The 15,721-nt window shown below is 33.1% G+C and overlaps 1 protein-coding gene across 1 annotated transcript; it reads left to right on the forward strand.

Moving 5' to 3' along the window:
- The first annotated feature begins 8,367 nt into the window (after window positions 1-8,367).
- LOC108327817 (protein SIEVE ELEMENT OCCLUSION B) lies at window positions 8,368-12,744 on the forward strand. Its single transcript, XM_052873516.1, has 7 exons — window positions 8,368-8,816; window positions 8,989-9,087; window positions 9,657-10,102; window positions 10,299-10,405; window positions 10,632-10,774; window positions 10,875-11,366; window positions 11,860-12,744. Exons 1-7 carry the CDS (start codon window positions 8,604-8,606, stop codon window positions 12,532-12,534), a joined length of 2,175 nt encoding a protein of 724 aa, XP_052729476.1. The 5' UTR covers window positions 8,368-8,603; the 3' UTR covers window positions 12,535-12,744.
- Window positions 12,745-15,721: the final 2,977 nt, after the last annotated feature.

The raw sequence follows: 15,721 nt of genomic DNA on the forward strand, positions 1-15,721 counted from the left end.
CCATAGTCAGACCGACAAGGGTAGGCTCTAGGTGAAAGTATATGTTGTGTGATTCAACCCTTATATTTTGACATTTAATGAAATAAAAATAATAAACATTAATTAGTGTCTCTTTGTGGTTTTTGTATTATCTTTCAAGATATTAAGAAAATCTATTAAAAATATTATAAAATATTTTTAAGATATTTTCTGATAGTGTCTTATAATATATTAATTGATTATTAGATTCTGATATATTTTTAAAAACTTTAAAGATAATATCTTATTATATAATAATTTTGTTATCTTTTAAGATATTGATATTATTTTGTAGTATAATAATTAGTTATCTTTAAGATAACTTGTTTAATATATATATATATATATATATATATATATATATATATATATATATATATATATATATATATATATATATATATATATATATATATATATATATATATATATATATATATATATATATATATATATATATATATACTATTCTACTACATGGAATAAATACTCAATTCTTGTACTCCATATCTCTCAGATTATTTTGTACTTTATATAGATCCTTTAAGTTCTTATTGGTTTTAGTGTAGACGAGTTTTTTTGTATGATTTTTTTTTGTGTGTTTTCATTAAACTTAAAGCTTTCTCATTGGGAGACAACTCATAGATTCTTGAGAGCCTCATAATTAACCTTAAGAAACTTGAACCAAATTTTATAAAAATATTTGACACTCACTAAGTGGTTTAGATAAAATTGTTCTTTGACCATAAATGTTATGACAATGTGCTATAGTTGAATTATGAATAAAAATGATGTACGTTTTTTTCTTACCTTAGCTTTTATGTCTAACGAGAAATTTTTTGAGCAAAGTTTGAATGAGGCACATTCTATAAAAAAAATCTTTTCATTCAAATAATCATATTGTGACATTTAATGATTTTATTGTCTTATATGTTACTTTATCCAATGTTTTTGAGATTATTGTATGAATGTGTAAAAAACCAATAATATAAAAATTTATTTGGTTCAAGATTTTTGACAATGATTAGTAAAGAACACATTAATTAGACATGACAAATAGAACATATTTGAATCAACAGATAACACTATTCTTTCTATCTTGATGAATTAAAATTATTAAATTTCAATTTCTTCCTAATATCTCATAATCGAATTGAATCATAAATTGTCGGGTTAGTGTGAAGAAAAATCTTGAGAGATTGAATGAGGATGAAAAAAAAAGAAAAAGAAAAAGAAAAAGACTTTGACGTTTAAAGCAAATCTTGATAAAAGTTTCAAAGAAGAAGAAGACTCTGAAGAAGATGAGAAAAATGAGTCTCTTCGTTAAGAAATTTAATAAGTTCATAAAGCTCAAAGGAAGAAGAAGATTCAAAGGTAAAAAGAAGGAAAACAAGGAATCTTTGCAAAATTATCATTGTTATGACTACGGTGAAAAATGACACATGAAGGCAAATTCTCCAAATTCAAAGAAGGGTGAAGAAAGAGGCCAAAAGAAGTTCTTCAAGAAAAAGAAGGAATATATTTCTTGGGAGAAAGATAATGATTCTACAACAAGCTCAAACAACTCTGATGAGCAAGCCAACATATGTCTAATGGCTGGTGATGACATCTCGGAAAATCAAATAAGTATCTCTAGCGACTCTGAAATTTCATATTATAGTGAAAGTGAATTGTTTGACACATATAAGGAATTAGTATTTGAATCAAAGAAATTAGATAATGCTCATTAGAAATTAAAGAAAGAACTTAAAGAATTAAAATCAAATCATGAAAAAGTTCATGAAGAAAATAAAGATTTGAAAAATAAAATTTTATATTATGAGAAAGGTAAATATGCTAAAAATGAAAAATGTATTTCTTATTTAAATAAAAAGATGTCTCTAAATAAAACAACCAACGCTAAATGTAGAAATAATTCAAAAATAAAAAAGGTTGTTAAACATGTTCCAAAAAATAATTATAATTACTACGATTGTAATTATGGTAATAAAATTTAAAATATTCCTAAATATAATTATAATTATAAAAATAAAATAAAATATGTTTCTAGATATAATCGGAATTACTATTATGACTATAATTATAAAATTAAAATAATAGAACCCATAAAATTTGGGTAGAACATGGAACTAAAAATAATAGGAAACCAAATGTTGCTACTTGTTTCTATTGCATGAATAAGGATCATACATCAAATAAATGCAAGATAAAACATTATGGTATTCCTTGTGGAAAGCTTACTTGGGTTATAAAATAATTTAAAATATTTGTCTAACTAACCCAAAGGACCTAATGATTGGGTACCTAAAATAGTTTGTTCTCTTTCTACTTTGCAGATGAGTTCTAAATTCAGGAAGTCCATGTGGTGCCTTGATAATGGTTGCTCAAGGCACATGACAGGTGATATCAAGAAATTTACATACTTTCGAAAGAAAGGACAAGGTTATGTCACATATGGTGACAACAACAAGGGAAATATCCTTGGATTAACAACTAGATGTAGGATCTTTATGATCCAAACTAGATGTAGGATCTTTATGATCCAACTAGATTGGGTACCTAAAATAGTTTGTTCTCTTCCTTACTCTTTATATTTGTTTAAATTGTTTTAAGGAAAATTTTATATTTATGAGAAAATTATTATAAGAACGATTTGCGATAAACCAATTCACCCCCTCTTGGTTTGTTGTACACACTAACCATTTCGTTGCACCGCTCTGACACATACCACAAAAATCATCTAAATAACAACATATCAATCATGTGTTTCACCTAATCAAAAATAATAATAAACATAATAATTATAATTCTAGAAAACATCTAATCATCAAACACCAATTAACAAACAATAAGGTCAAATTCTCGTAACCACATTATTCCATAATTACCACCTTTTCCTGGGGTCTTACACATGATGATAAGAGCATAAGTCCACCTTCCACAAATGACTCCAACTCTTCTTGAGTGTGTTTAGCCATGGCTAGGGGAATTGCCATCAGATGGACACACTAGGCACGAAAGGTCACACGTTCTCTAGCTATTTAAGCATTCACCCATAACCCATATTCACTAAGTTTGAATGGACAAACATTTATTAGCTACTTGAGTGTTCACTTGTAATGTATATTTATAAAGCTTAGATAATGACACATTCGTCAACTACTTGAGTGTTTTCCATAACACATATTTACTAAGCTCGAATAAACACACATATGCCAACTACTTTAGCATTTACCCATTACACATGTTCACTAAGTTCAGATGGACACATATCCATAAACTACTTAAGTGTTTAACCATGACACATATTTATAAAGCTCGAATCCACAAACATTAACAAGCTATTGGTTAAAGCTTAAATCCACAAATATTTGTAAATTACTCGTTAAAGCTCAAATCTATAAAAATATGCAAGCTTGTTAGAGTTAGAAGCTCATAAATTCGCAAGTTATTTACACGATAAAATCCATTAAAGCTTGGATCCAAGTGATCACATGTTTACTTAAATCATGTTAAATAAAATTTATTTAACATTTCCATTAATTAGATCCAAATTGAATATATTGAAGTTGTTTCAAAATAAACAACCCGTAAGACCTAAGAAAAATAAAATACCTAGAAAAGTGGTGGGGGAGGATGTCTTTAATTAAAATAAGAAAAGATAAGTTATATAGAAGCAAATTGTAGAATAGTCGGTTAGAGCTCTTTGTTATGGGTTAGAAGTCATGTGTTTGATTCTTGTTGTGTACATAAAAATGTTTTTTTTCTTTTATTTATTTATATTATTTGAACCTAAGGAAACCTAGGAAGGGAAAGTTAATGTATGAACGTGAGATTTCTTAGATTGGAATATCTAATTTAGGGATTAATCAGAATTGAAAATATATTTTATTTTGTGTTTATTTTGTAATAATGGGCTTTACCAAGGCTTAAGGGATAAACCTAGACACTCTCGAATTAGGGTTAGACGTGCCTTTTATTTAAGATATATTGAGATAGAAACCCTAGAAATTGTGAAAAAGAGGTAGAAATGTGAGTGTGTCGTGAGAGAAAAATAGTATTCGTGTTGAAGGTTCGTGAGAGCTTGTGGCTATTTTAGAAGAGCATTTTCTGATCAAGGATAAGAAGTAGTGGAAACCAAGGTAAGAGGAGTTATCCTTATACTTGTTTTATGTGTTGATGATTGCATTAGTTGTGTAGGTTGCAGCAAACAATGTTGTTATATTACAATCTGAGTTGTCTTCCTTTTATTTTACATGATGTTGGAACATTCTTTTGTTAGTGATGATGCTTTGGTGTTGTCATGAAATGTTCGTGAAGCATGGTTTATTTCACGTTAATCAATTTTGTAATTATTGTGTTATTAAGAAATTTTTGGGGTGAATGCTCTCGTTTCATCTTGTTAATTTTCTGTTAATGTGTGTATTGTCAAATGTTGTGGTGTACCATGCTTTCTTTGGTTCGTGATTGGTTTAGGAAGTCATGGAAATCTCCTTAGCTAGATTGGGCCAAAGCTAGAAGAGAAAGCCATGGTGAAGGGTGAAGGGTGAGTGTTTGCGAAAGTTAGTAGAAATGACAGCTAAGCTCACAGTTTTTTGTGGTTTATGGTGATGAAGGTGATGTTGATGATTCTCTAAGAGAGGTTGAGCCAACTCTTGGAGAAAGGTGGCTAGAGGAGGCCACTTAGGTTGCTCTAGAGTCCTCTCCATTCCTAGAGTGACATGTGGTCATTAACTATGAGGAAAAACTCTCCAAAGGGAAGGTGACACATGGCATGGATGGCCCACCCCTCCTTGTCCACCAAGTTAAATGAAACCTTGGTTAACAAACCCAAAATTCATGTCCCACTTTGGTCAACATTGGGCCTTGGCCCTTTGTTGACTTGAGTGGTCTTAACCCTATTCTACTTAGCCCAAAAATACAAGGCCCAAAATATATCCTACATCACTAAGCCCATAATACAAAGCCCAATTAAATCATATACTACTTGGCCCAAAATACAAGGCCCAAAATTATTCTCACTCTACTAGAAGCTTCATTATGGCCCAAGATAGCCTAAGAGAGAGAGAGAGTTTAGGTCCATCTTCCACATATGACTTCAACTCCTCTTCAAAGTGCTTGGCCATAACTAAGGGGTATGCCATTGTGGTCCATGGTTAAGTGTATGTGGGGGGATCCTTTTATGATTTTAATTAAACCAGTTAATGTTCTTTTGGGTCTTGATAACTTTCTTGGGGTAAAGTTGACGTGGCAATATGGTTTATTGCATGAGAATGTATTTTTCGTAGGTATATGAATTATTACATGATGTATGACTATTGTGGAAATTTTGGAATATACTTCTTGACTTTATGATAAATGCTATCAGTAGTATGTGGGTTTTGTTGTCTGATCTATGGTGTTAGATATGGTGTAGAGCTGGTATATCAAAAACCGAGTTGTGCTTCATTTAAGTTGTGTTGTTCCAAGTTTAAAACATATGTTTAAAATTTAATGTGTTTAGTTTCTATATAGGAACCATGATGTCAGGGTTAGAAATCGAGTTGTCTACATTGAAACTATGTTGTTTTATTTTTTTATCTGTGCTAATCAAGGTTGAACCCTACTTTTAGGCTTGAATCGTACTGCTTTACCGTAGTCTGGGCTATTCTTAGTGTTAACCATGCTCCTTGATCAAAACCATGTTGTTTTGTATTGTTGTCGTGTTGTGATTTTATGTTGTCATGTTTTTTTGAATATGATGTCATGGTGTTTTATATGATGCCATGATGCTTGAGTACAATGTGGAGTTGTTTAATACATTGTCATGTTGTTTTAGTGCATTGCGATGTTGTTTTAGTAAGTAGCCATGTTGTTATGCTATGTTGTCGTGTTATCTTTCTACTTTGTGCTAGGCTGGGTTAGACAAAGTGATAATAGGTTACGGAGAGGAAGAAACATATTGGTTGGATATTACTTGGTGATAATATGACTTGGTGAATTTCATGGATGCGGTTTTATTTTTTGAGATGGAATTGGTTATTTGAGTAGTGTAGGTGAGTATGGTTATTGTTTATTATCTTGTATTGTTTTACTAGTTAACTCACTCTTATTTATTTGTGTTTGTTCAATGATCATATAACTCATGTTGTTATACGAAAAAAAATGTTGTTACAAACGATGTTGGAGATGCTTAGAATGAGGATGCACGTTGAGAAATCTTTTGGGGAATTTTGAAATGAATTTGGAACAATAGTTTATGTTTTTTAATTACAATTTTGAAAAAGTATATGAAAATTTGGAATCAGATTAAAGTTGTTTACGAATGATTTTAAATTTTTTTATAACGATTAAATAAAGTATTTTTTTTTGTTGTTCAATATTTAGTGAAGGTATTAGATGTTTTTTTTAAGTTATTGAAGGTTTTATAGTTTAGAAGTGAAGAGTGTTACACAACCACTTAATCGAGTCAAAGTAATATTTCAAAACCATTTTGGAAATACAATTAATTACCTATGCTATACTTGATGAGTAATACAACTCTTTCATCCATCAATTCGCTCCACATGCATTTCATTTATGGATTTCTAGTTAACCTAAGTCGTTTTCCAAGAAATCTGATACAAGAACTTCACTCATAATAACTTTTACAAAAGTGTAAAATTAGGTGTTAGAAATATATACAAAGTAAAGGGGAAGGTTTTAAACCAACAAAAGAAATAAAGCAAAAAAGAAGATAAAAGTAACAATTAATAGCAAAATAGTTAATAAATAAAAAAGATTAAATAAATAACAAATAAAAATATAATGACTTAAACAATAATAATTAAATACGTAATTCTACTCTCTTTTCGTAATTATGATGTCTAGTTGGTTATCCAATTATTATGTTAAATTAATTATTATTTTAGATTTCAAATTAATCAAATTAACTTCTTAAATTTGTTCTCGTTCTCAAATTCAGTAAGATAATATTATGATTAAAAGTAACAACTTTTTAGATTAACTGTAGCTTCTCAATTAAACATTATTATTTATAATTATGTATATTTTTTTAAATTTTTTATCAAGTAAAGAACTAATTAACTAAAGTGATTTTTTAATTAATTTTAGTTAAAGACCTTTCATCAAAGTAATTTTTGAATTATTTACAAAAATTCATCCATCACATGAAAGATACGAAATTTAACCAAAATGAGTTCTCAATTAAAATTGAAAATCCTTTGACTCATAATATTGTTATCGTAAAAACCATACTAACTTGATAGAATATAAAAATCATTAGGTTTACTAGACTAGGATATGAAACATATATATATATATATATATATATATATATATATATATATATATATATATATATATATATATATATATATATATATATATATATATATATATCACATTAAGAATAAAAAAACATACAATTTGATTCTATGTAACCTCAAAATATCATTCCCAAAGCCTTAGAATTCCATGACGGATATAGAGAACGTAAAAGTAAAAGAAAATAGAGGGAAAGAGGTAAAAAGAAAAGGAGAGGACGTTAAGATGAAGCAATGCTTATCTTAATTTCTTATATAGCTTAGCTAATCCATACACTTAAACTTAAAAATAACTATTCTCATTTTTTGTTTTTCTTACCAAACAACTGGTATAAGAAAAAAATAATATTTATATATAGTTTTTTATTTCCTCTCCTTTCTATTTTCTTCTGTTCAAAATGTGTAAATAAAGGGTAAAAGAAAAAACCATCTTTGATTTTAAAGTATTCTTTTTAATGTAATATTTTTACTAATCTCTTTACCAAGTAAAAAGGGACCATTCATGCTGAGACTAAGAATTTAACGCAGTTATTATTTATTTATTGCGGGTTAATTTCTACCTAGGGATTGTGGCGTAAAATATTCTGATCTGAGTTGCAAGGAAAAACCGGAACAAAGCAAGGAAGCATACCATACCAACGGCCTTCAACAAGTTTTCTACTGACCACCATGGTTAGAATACGGTTGTTTCTCTTTGTGTGTTGCCGCCTAATAAAGTCCAAACAAAGATTCCAAACATCTAAATCTAGTTCATCTACTTACCCCGATTACTTGCAGCATGGTCTTGGGGATCTACTTATCATTGAATATTTCGTCTACATCATTATTCCATGTATACTTTACACATTTCAAATATACTTACACCTTAAAATAGTACATACTATTGTAGGACTATTCCCTAATGTACATTACACTAATTTCAGAGACCGTGTTGAAGTTTCTTTCATTGCCTAAAACACTAAAAGAGTTTAGATGCGACAGTTATGTTGTCTTGTCACACTGCAGAGGTTATCACATATACTAAAGTGAAGACATAGAGACAGCGGACAAGAGACAAAAGAAGCTTAAGCCTTTAAAGCTTCCTTCCTCTCTCTTGGAGTCCCAAAAACTAAATTACGAGGAAAGAAAGGAAGTTGTTTCAGGCGGGGTTATTCCTTTCGATGCGTTATTATATGTAGGCCTATCACATTGCACTTGAAACGCAACTAACATAAGCCTTATCACCTCTTTCTTGCCTCAAAGCTAGAGTTCTTCATCTGCATTTTGTTTTCTGTAGCCACAATGAATAGCATTGGCAAGTTGGGTGCTATGCAACAACTTATAAAAGGTGGAAGAATGCTGCCTGCAGCTGCAATATCTGATGACAGCGTTTTGGTGAAGAAAATAGTGGCAGAGCATAACCCTGAGGGGATTGAATATGATGTCAGGCCCCTTCTCCAAATAGTTGAGGATGTTCTAATACGTTCCACCTTGAGTTCTGAAGGTGCTACAACGGTATGATGCTGATAAAAAATAAATAATCATTTCATTCTCTCGTTGTTTAGGGACTAAAATGTATTTTACAAATTTGAGGGTTATCATATATTTAATGCTTGGTTTTAATTAATATGATGTTTTGTTTGAGTTTTTTTTTTCCTATTTTCTGATTAACCTGTACATCTTTCAGGGTGCCCTTGGTCGTGTTGATCATGTGGAAGACAGAAGCTACCATCCTGGCCAAACAATAGAGGCTCTATCTGCTAAGATTGATAGGATTTCCTGTGAGGTGATAGAAAAATATCCTAAACATTAATGTTAACATGGCTATCACAAGAGTTTGAGCTACTACCTGATATATTCTGTTCATAATTTCTAAAACGGATATATTATATTTAGGAAAATGTTTTTAACAATTAAAAAATATTTAATTGCAGTATACTCTCGAAACCTTATTTTCCTCATGTTTGGGTCATGGCTGTCATAGCTGGAACATGTCTGCATGCATAATTTCCATCAAGGTTTAATTATGTTTCAGCCTCTGAAATTTGGGGTAAACCCGTTTTCAGTCCCTCAGATTAAAATAGGTTCATTCTAATCTTCCAAATTTAGTAAAATATGGTTTTAGTCTCTAAAAATTAAATTTGAAGGACAAAAGAACAGTTTTACAATTTACTCCCTCAAATTTAATGTTCAGGATTAAAATCTTAACTTTTCAATTTTGAGGGAGCAAAATAAGTTCCAGTGAATTTGGGGGAACCAAAACAAAAATCACCCTATATTTTGAGAGACTGACATAAGGGAGTCTTTGCATCAATGGAACAAATTAACAATATCAAAACCAACATGAAATTTCAGATTTCCTGCAAGACTCTCGGTGGTGATGCACACTCCACAACAGTTGGAATATTTGACATGCTTACAATCTTCAAGTGGGATGTGAAAATAGTGCTGACCTTAGCTGCTTTTGCTCTAACGTATGGTGAATTTTGGCTGCTGGCCCAAATTCATGATAAGAACCAGCTAGCCAAATCAATGGCAATTCTGAAGCAACTACCTAGTATCATGGAGCATGCAAGCTCTCTAAAACCACGGTTTGATACTCTTAATGATCTAGTTAGAATCATAGTTGAGGTGACCAAGTGTGTCATAGACTTCCATGATCTGCCATCTCAATATATTACGCAAGACATAACAGCCTACACCACTGCCTACAACTATATCCCAGTTGCTTCGTACTGGACCATCAGAAGTATTGTGGCTTGCGCAGCTCAAATTACCAGCCTCACTACCCTTGGCTATGAGTATGTTTTCCAATCATTGTCAAGTTTTTCATGCTTCTTAGAACATCCATGCTCAGCATTTTGAATTCTCTTTATAAATGAATGGTCATATGTATGAAGAGGTTCCATCTCCAACACCGTGTTTTAGATACATACCTATGTCAGGATTTTGTTTAATATCACAGACACAAATAATATACCAAAAACACTGTTTCAGGATATTCACATCCACTGATGCTTGGGAGCTATCTACTTTGATTTTCAAGCTCAAAAACATAATTCACCATCTCAGGCAGCTGCTAAATAGTTGCCACGAACATATTGGTAGGCCACTTTTGGCATATTTTGTACTTTCATTTTTAATTACAGAAGGGTTACATTGCTTTTACTTTATTTCCTACTTTCAAAATTTCGTATAGGAAATAGTGACAACAGAAAACAATATAAGTTGGTTTTACTGTTTTGTAAGTAAACTTTTTTAGATAGGAAACAGTTAAAACAGTGTAACTCGTTAGCTAGCCAACTAATTTAATATCATCATTCAATGTAGGGAAAAAGATGGATACTGAAGCTTACCAAATGCTGCGAGATTTGTTTTCAAAACCCCACACTGACAACATGAAGGTTCTCAAAGCTCTCATTTATGCACAGGATGATATTCTACCTCTATATGACGGTGTTACCAAGAAAAGGGTTTGATTTTCTAACACAGTACCTACCTACAATATGCATCAGTATTATGAGAAGCTGTGTTGGTGATGCTAATCTTTGAATAATCAATGGAAACAAACAGGTTAGCCTTGAGCCATTGAGAAGGAAGAATGTGCTGCTTCTATTTTCAGGCATGGAGATCTCCACCGATGAGCTTCTGATTCTTGAACAGATCTACAACGAATCGAAGGCTCATGCACCGAGAATGGAGAGTAGATATGAATTGGTTTGGATCCCAATTGTGGATCCAAACTCGGAATGGACAGAACCAAAGAAAAAACAGTTTGAGAGTCTGCAAGAAAACATGTCATGGTACTCAGTGTATCATCCATCTTTGATAGGCAAGCCAGTCATCTGGTTCATCCAGAGCGAATGGAAGTACAAGAATAAGCCAATTCTTGTGGTTTTGGATCCACAAGGGAGAGTTTCTTGCCCCAATGCTATTCACATGATGTGGATTTGGGGAAGTGCTGCCTACCCTTTCACAAGTTCTAGAGAAGAAGCTCTATGGAAGGAAGAGACCTGGAGACTTGAATTGCTAGTAGATGGCATTGATCAAGAAATTTTGAACTGGGTAAGCATATATTCTGACAATCAATACACTTTTTTTCTCCTTTTTACCACTCATGAGGTCGAGTTGTTGTTTTTCTACTAGCATATATGTGTGTGTGTGTGTGTAAATATATATATATATATATATATAATTCAGCCTTTCCTTAGGAATGTCATGAAAGGCTTAACACCACAGTTCCAATCCAAAAGCATAATGCTGCTATCTCAATGATTAAAATAGTACAGGACTAAATGAGCCAATCAAATTTTAACAGGAAAAATGTCAAGTATGGCCACTAATTCAGGTGGAGAAATGAAATGTTACTATGTGTAGTTATGACAGCACACTGCGGTCAATGCACTTACTATGTTTTCTGAAACACTGTATATTAACTAAATTTATCCATGTTAACTACATGAAATGGGTCTCGCTCTATTTAACGAGTTTAGAGAATAATGTAGAATGTGTTACTAATGTTAAGAAAAATAACAAATGCCAATTTCTGATTGCGCAGATTAAGGATGGAAAATACATTTTCTTGTTTGGGGGGGATGATCCTGAATGGGTAAGAAGATTTGTGAAGGAAGCCCGCAGGGTTGCAATGGCTACACAAATACCCTTAGAGATGGTATATGTTGGGAAAAGCAATAAAAGGGAGCAAGTGCAGAAAATCATCGACACAATAATTCGTGATAAACTGAACACTCAATATTGGTCAGAGCAGAGCATGATATGGTTCTTCTGGACCCGTCTTCAGAGTATGCTGTTCTCCAAGCTTCAACTGAAGCAGACCGATGACGACGACCATGTGATGCAGGAAATCAAGAAGCTTCTGAGCTATGACAAACAGGGAGGATGGTTTGTTCTGGCAAGAGGGTCTCACGTTGTGGTAAATGGGCATGCCACAACCGGGTTCCGAACCCTGGTGGAGTTTGATTCCGTGTGGAAAGATGATGCTGACAGGGAAGGGTTTGAACCAGCTTTTAAGAATCACTATGACAAAGTTCATTCCGTTGTTAGTCCTTGCTGCAGATTTGAATTCTCTCATGCAATGGGGAGAATCCCAGAGAGGCTCACGTGCCCTGAGTGTCGCCGCAACATGCACGTGCTCACCACCTTCCAGTGCTGCCATGATGAAAAAATTGACGAGGACTTTTTTGTCAGCACCGTAACTCCTCCCACCAATTGATCAATCATTCTTCACTCACTATTGCTGCTTGTGTTTCTCTCAAATTTCAACCACAGCCTTGTGTCTTTACTACATGTGTTTGTTCTTTTTATCACATATTAATGTAATAAAGTGTACGGTGAGGTTTGGTCTCCCCACTGTGTGATGAGAAATTATTATGACTTTTGTCCCAAGTTTGGATGATCAATAATAAAGTTACAATTTCATTTACTTCTCGTAATACAATCTTCATCATGTTTTCGTTTTTAGAAAATGCCGTAAATAACAATGATTAAGATAAAAAGTATTTTTAATACTTTTATAGAAATTGAGAAAAAATATTTTCAAAATTTTCTTACTTATTTAAGCATTGTTTTATTTTATTTTTTTTAAGATTTTGAAATTAAGTACCTTTATGAACACTTTGTCTAAATTCACTAACCTTGAAGCCTTATTTGGATCACAAATAAGTGTACTAAACAAGTCAGGAATTGGCTATATCGGTAAAGACAGTAAATTAAGATTAGAAAGTTCATTAACATTAGTAAACTCTCATCTCTAGCATGCTTTTACTGCAATCATATTGGTCAAAGGCTTGTTACTATAAAAATTTTAGTGTGTCTACAGGTTAATTTAAATGGATTCCTACAGAATCATCACTGTAACGCCCCAAATTTCAGGGTGTCACGGGTTATTACAAAAACTGGTAATTTTTAAAACTTTCTTATAGTACGGAAACGTATTTTCAAAAACCTCGGCATTTAATTTTACATTGCATAATAGTTTGAAAATACTTGTTCAATTGCATTATTTAAAGAAAACCGAAATTAGGAAGAAAATAAAATAACTCCAATTACATTGTCTTAAAAACTCAATTGCAATAGCCTTAAATAAAACCCTGAGTTTGTCCCTCATCATCTCATGGATCTATCATGCTTTATCTTCATCTGTAGCATTATCTACTCCCTATAACATCACACATTATACAATCATCGCATTCACATACACAAACACAAACATGTATGAGTAACTTACCGATAAAGCAATCATAATAATAAGATATATACATACTGATTATATCAACAATAATCAAACACCTCTTACATAAAAGTAATAATAAAAGGATTCCTAAACCTCTAACCCAACAATCAATCACGATAAATTACTAAATCCTCGAACCCCGATCCTCGATCATCACATATCTAGACTGCACTCTATTCGTTCACCAGCTCATATGTTGTTTACACCACATAATCCCATCACTATCAATATACCATTCCTTGGAGCATCATCGTCATAGATACACCACACTCATGACTATCCCAATAAAAAACAACACTGCGATCATCACTGTACCATAATATCATAGTGGAAAGAGTTCTTCTCACTTTTGTACCCTACCTCACCGACTGTAGCCACTCCTACAACCCACTTGTAGCCTCCCCTATAGGACATTTGTAGCCTCCCCTACAGATCATCTCCTTCCAATGCACACAAGACAAAAGGAAACACTTATCCGTAGATAGAACCAGGATTTACGAGATACAACAAGTAGACTTATCATTCACTCTCATGCTCATCAATCACATACTCAAGTACATCCCAATACTCACTCATGCTCCACTCTCAACCACAAGTCAAACTGACCCTAAACATAACCATTAACCTCAATATCTGATTATCATCATGTTTCATAGCTCCTTAGGCTTGGCACGTCCATTCTTCATCAAATACGCCATTTTTCACCAAAATGCACTGTGATGATCGATCACACTTAAGATAATTGATTTGTTACTACCCAAATCACCCATGAGTAAAGCAACACACCTAAAGAACCACGCCTATAGTGGTAGAGAACTTTACCCCTCATGCATAAGTTACACCACCAAAAACTCCACTATTTAAACCAAATAACGTGATCTAGGAAATACACAACATCTACAATCACAACCATATAGATTTATCTCCCCTTACAACATTATCATAAATTGATCAATGCATTCATAATAATACCAAAATGAACACCAAATCACCAATATAACATTTATATCACAATAGTTAAGTCCTTATTACAATTCCATCACACCAAACAACATCAATTCATAATAACACTATAACAACCAATGCGATAACCACACCTATATTCCCTTAAACATGTTAAGCCCATTAGCTCTACACCATATGTCAATTTAAGGCAACTCGTGTCTATCCAACTATCATTATAAATGTATGTCAACTTTCATACTTCATCGTATCATTCTTGTTTATCAAAACAAGATGATTCTAGTGGTCCTCATCCGCAGTTTTGGACCTGTCTCCCATGTTCCCAATTGTTCACCCCAACACTAAACTCAACATGAGTCGAAACCCTTCGGGCGAGACCTCCATCCCTTTATACCCTCTCGCAAGAGGAAAAAGTAGCACTCGAATCTCAGTCCCTTCCACCGCCCCTCCAGGACTAAGAGACTTATCTCTTCCACCGCCACTTAAAGACGGCGAGATCCACCTTTCTACCCTCTCGCAAGAGGAAAGGTGACTACCTTTCTACTCCTCGAAAGAGGAAAGAACAAGACTCGAATCTCAGTCCCTTCCACCGTCCATCATGGACGAAGAGACCCATCTCTTCCACTGCCCTCATGGACGAAGAGACTCATCTCTTTCACTGCCTTTTAAAGACGAAGATATTCATCTCTTCCACCGCATTTTAAAGACGAAGAGATTCACCTTTCTACCCTCCCGCAAGAGGAAAAGTGACTACCTTTCTACCCCCTCGAAAGGGGAAAGAGCAGCACTCAAATTCTAATCCCTTCCACCGCCTATCATGGACGAAGAGACCCATCTCTTCCACTACCCTCATGGACGAATAGACCCATATCTTCCACCGTCTTTTAAAGATGAAGAGATTCACCTTTCTACCCCCTCGAAAGAGGAAAGGTCACTACCTTTCTACCCCTCACAAGAGGAAAGGTACAACCTCGAATTAACTAAGTATAGCCAGAAAACCATACTTAAAACATACCCACCATCACACTACATAGTTGGTTCAACACCGTGACTCTCTCACTAAACTAATCAATTATCACATAAAATCATTATCACGCTTCTCGTAACCCATCCTCTTCCCCTGCCTCACACAGGTGAAAGAGAGACCCTAACTTTAAAGGTATCACCACCACCACGCTGAATCACTTCCTACTCTTGAACAACA

The sequence above is a fragment of the Vigna angularis genome, chromosome 2, assembly GCF_016808095.1.
Source record: "Vigna angularis cultivar LongXiaoDou No.4 chromosome 2, ASM1680809v1, whole genome shotgun sequence".
Taxonomy (NCBI): Eukaryota; Viridiplantae; Streptophyta; class Magnoliopsida; order Fabales; family Fabaceae; genus Vigna; species Vigna angularis.

Coding starts and splice junctions, on each gene's coding strand:
- LOC108327817 (XM_052873516.1), top strand. CDS start 8,604: ATGAATAGCATTGGCAAGTTGGGTGCTATGCAACAACTTATAAAAGGT. Junction 10,406..10,631: donor TAGTTGCCACGAACATATTG/GTAGGCCACTTT, acceptor CATTCAATGTAG/GGAAAAAGATGGATACTGAA. Junction 11,367..11,859: donor ATCAAGAAATTTTGAACTGG/GTAAGCATATAT, acceptor CTGATTGCGCAG/ATTAAGGATGGAAAATACAT.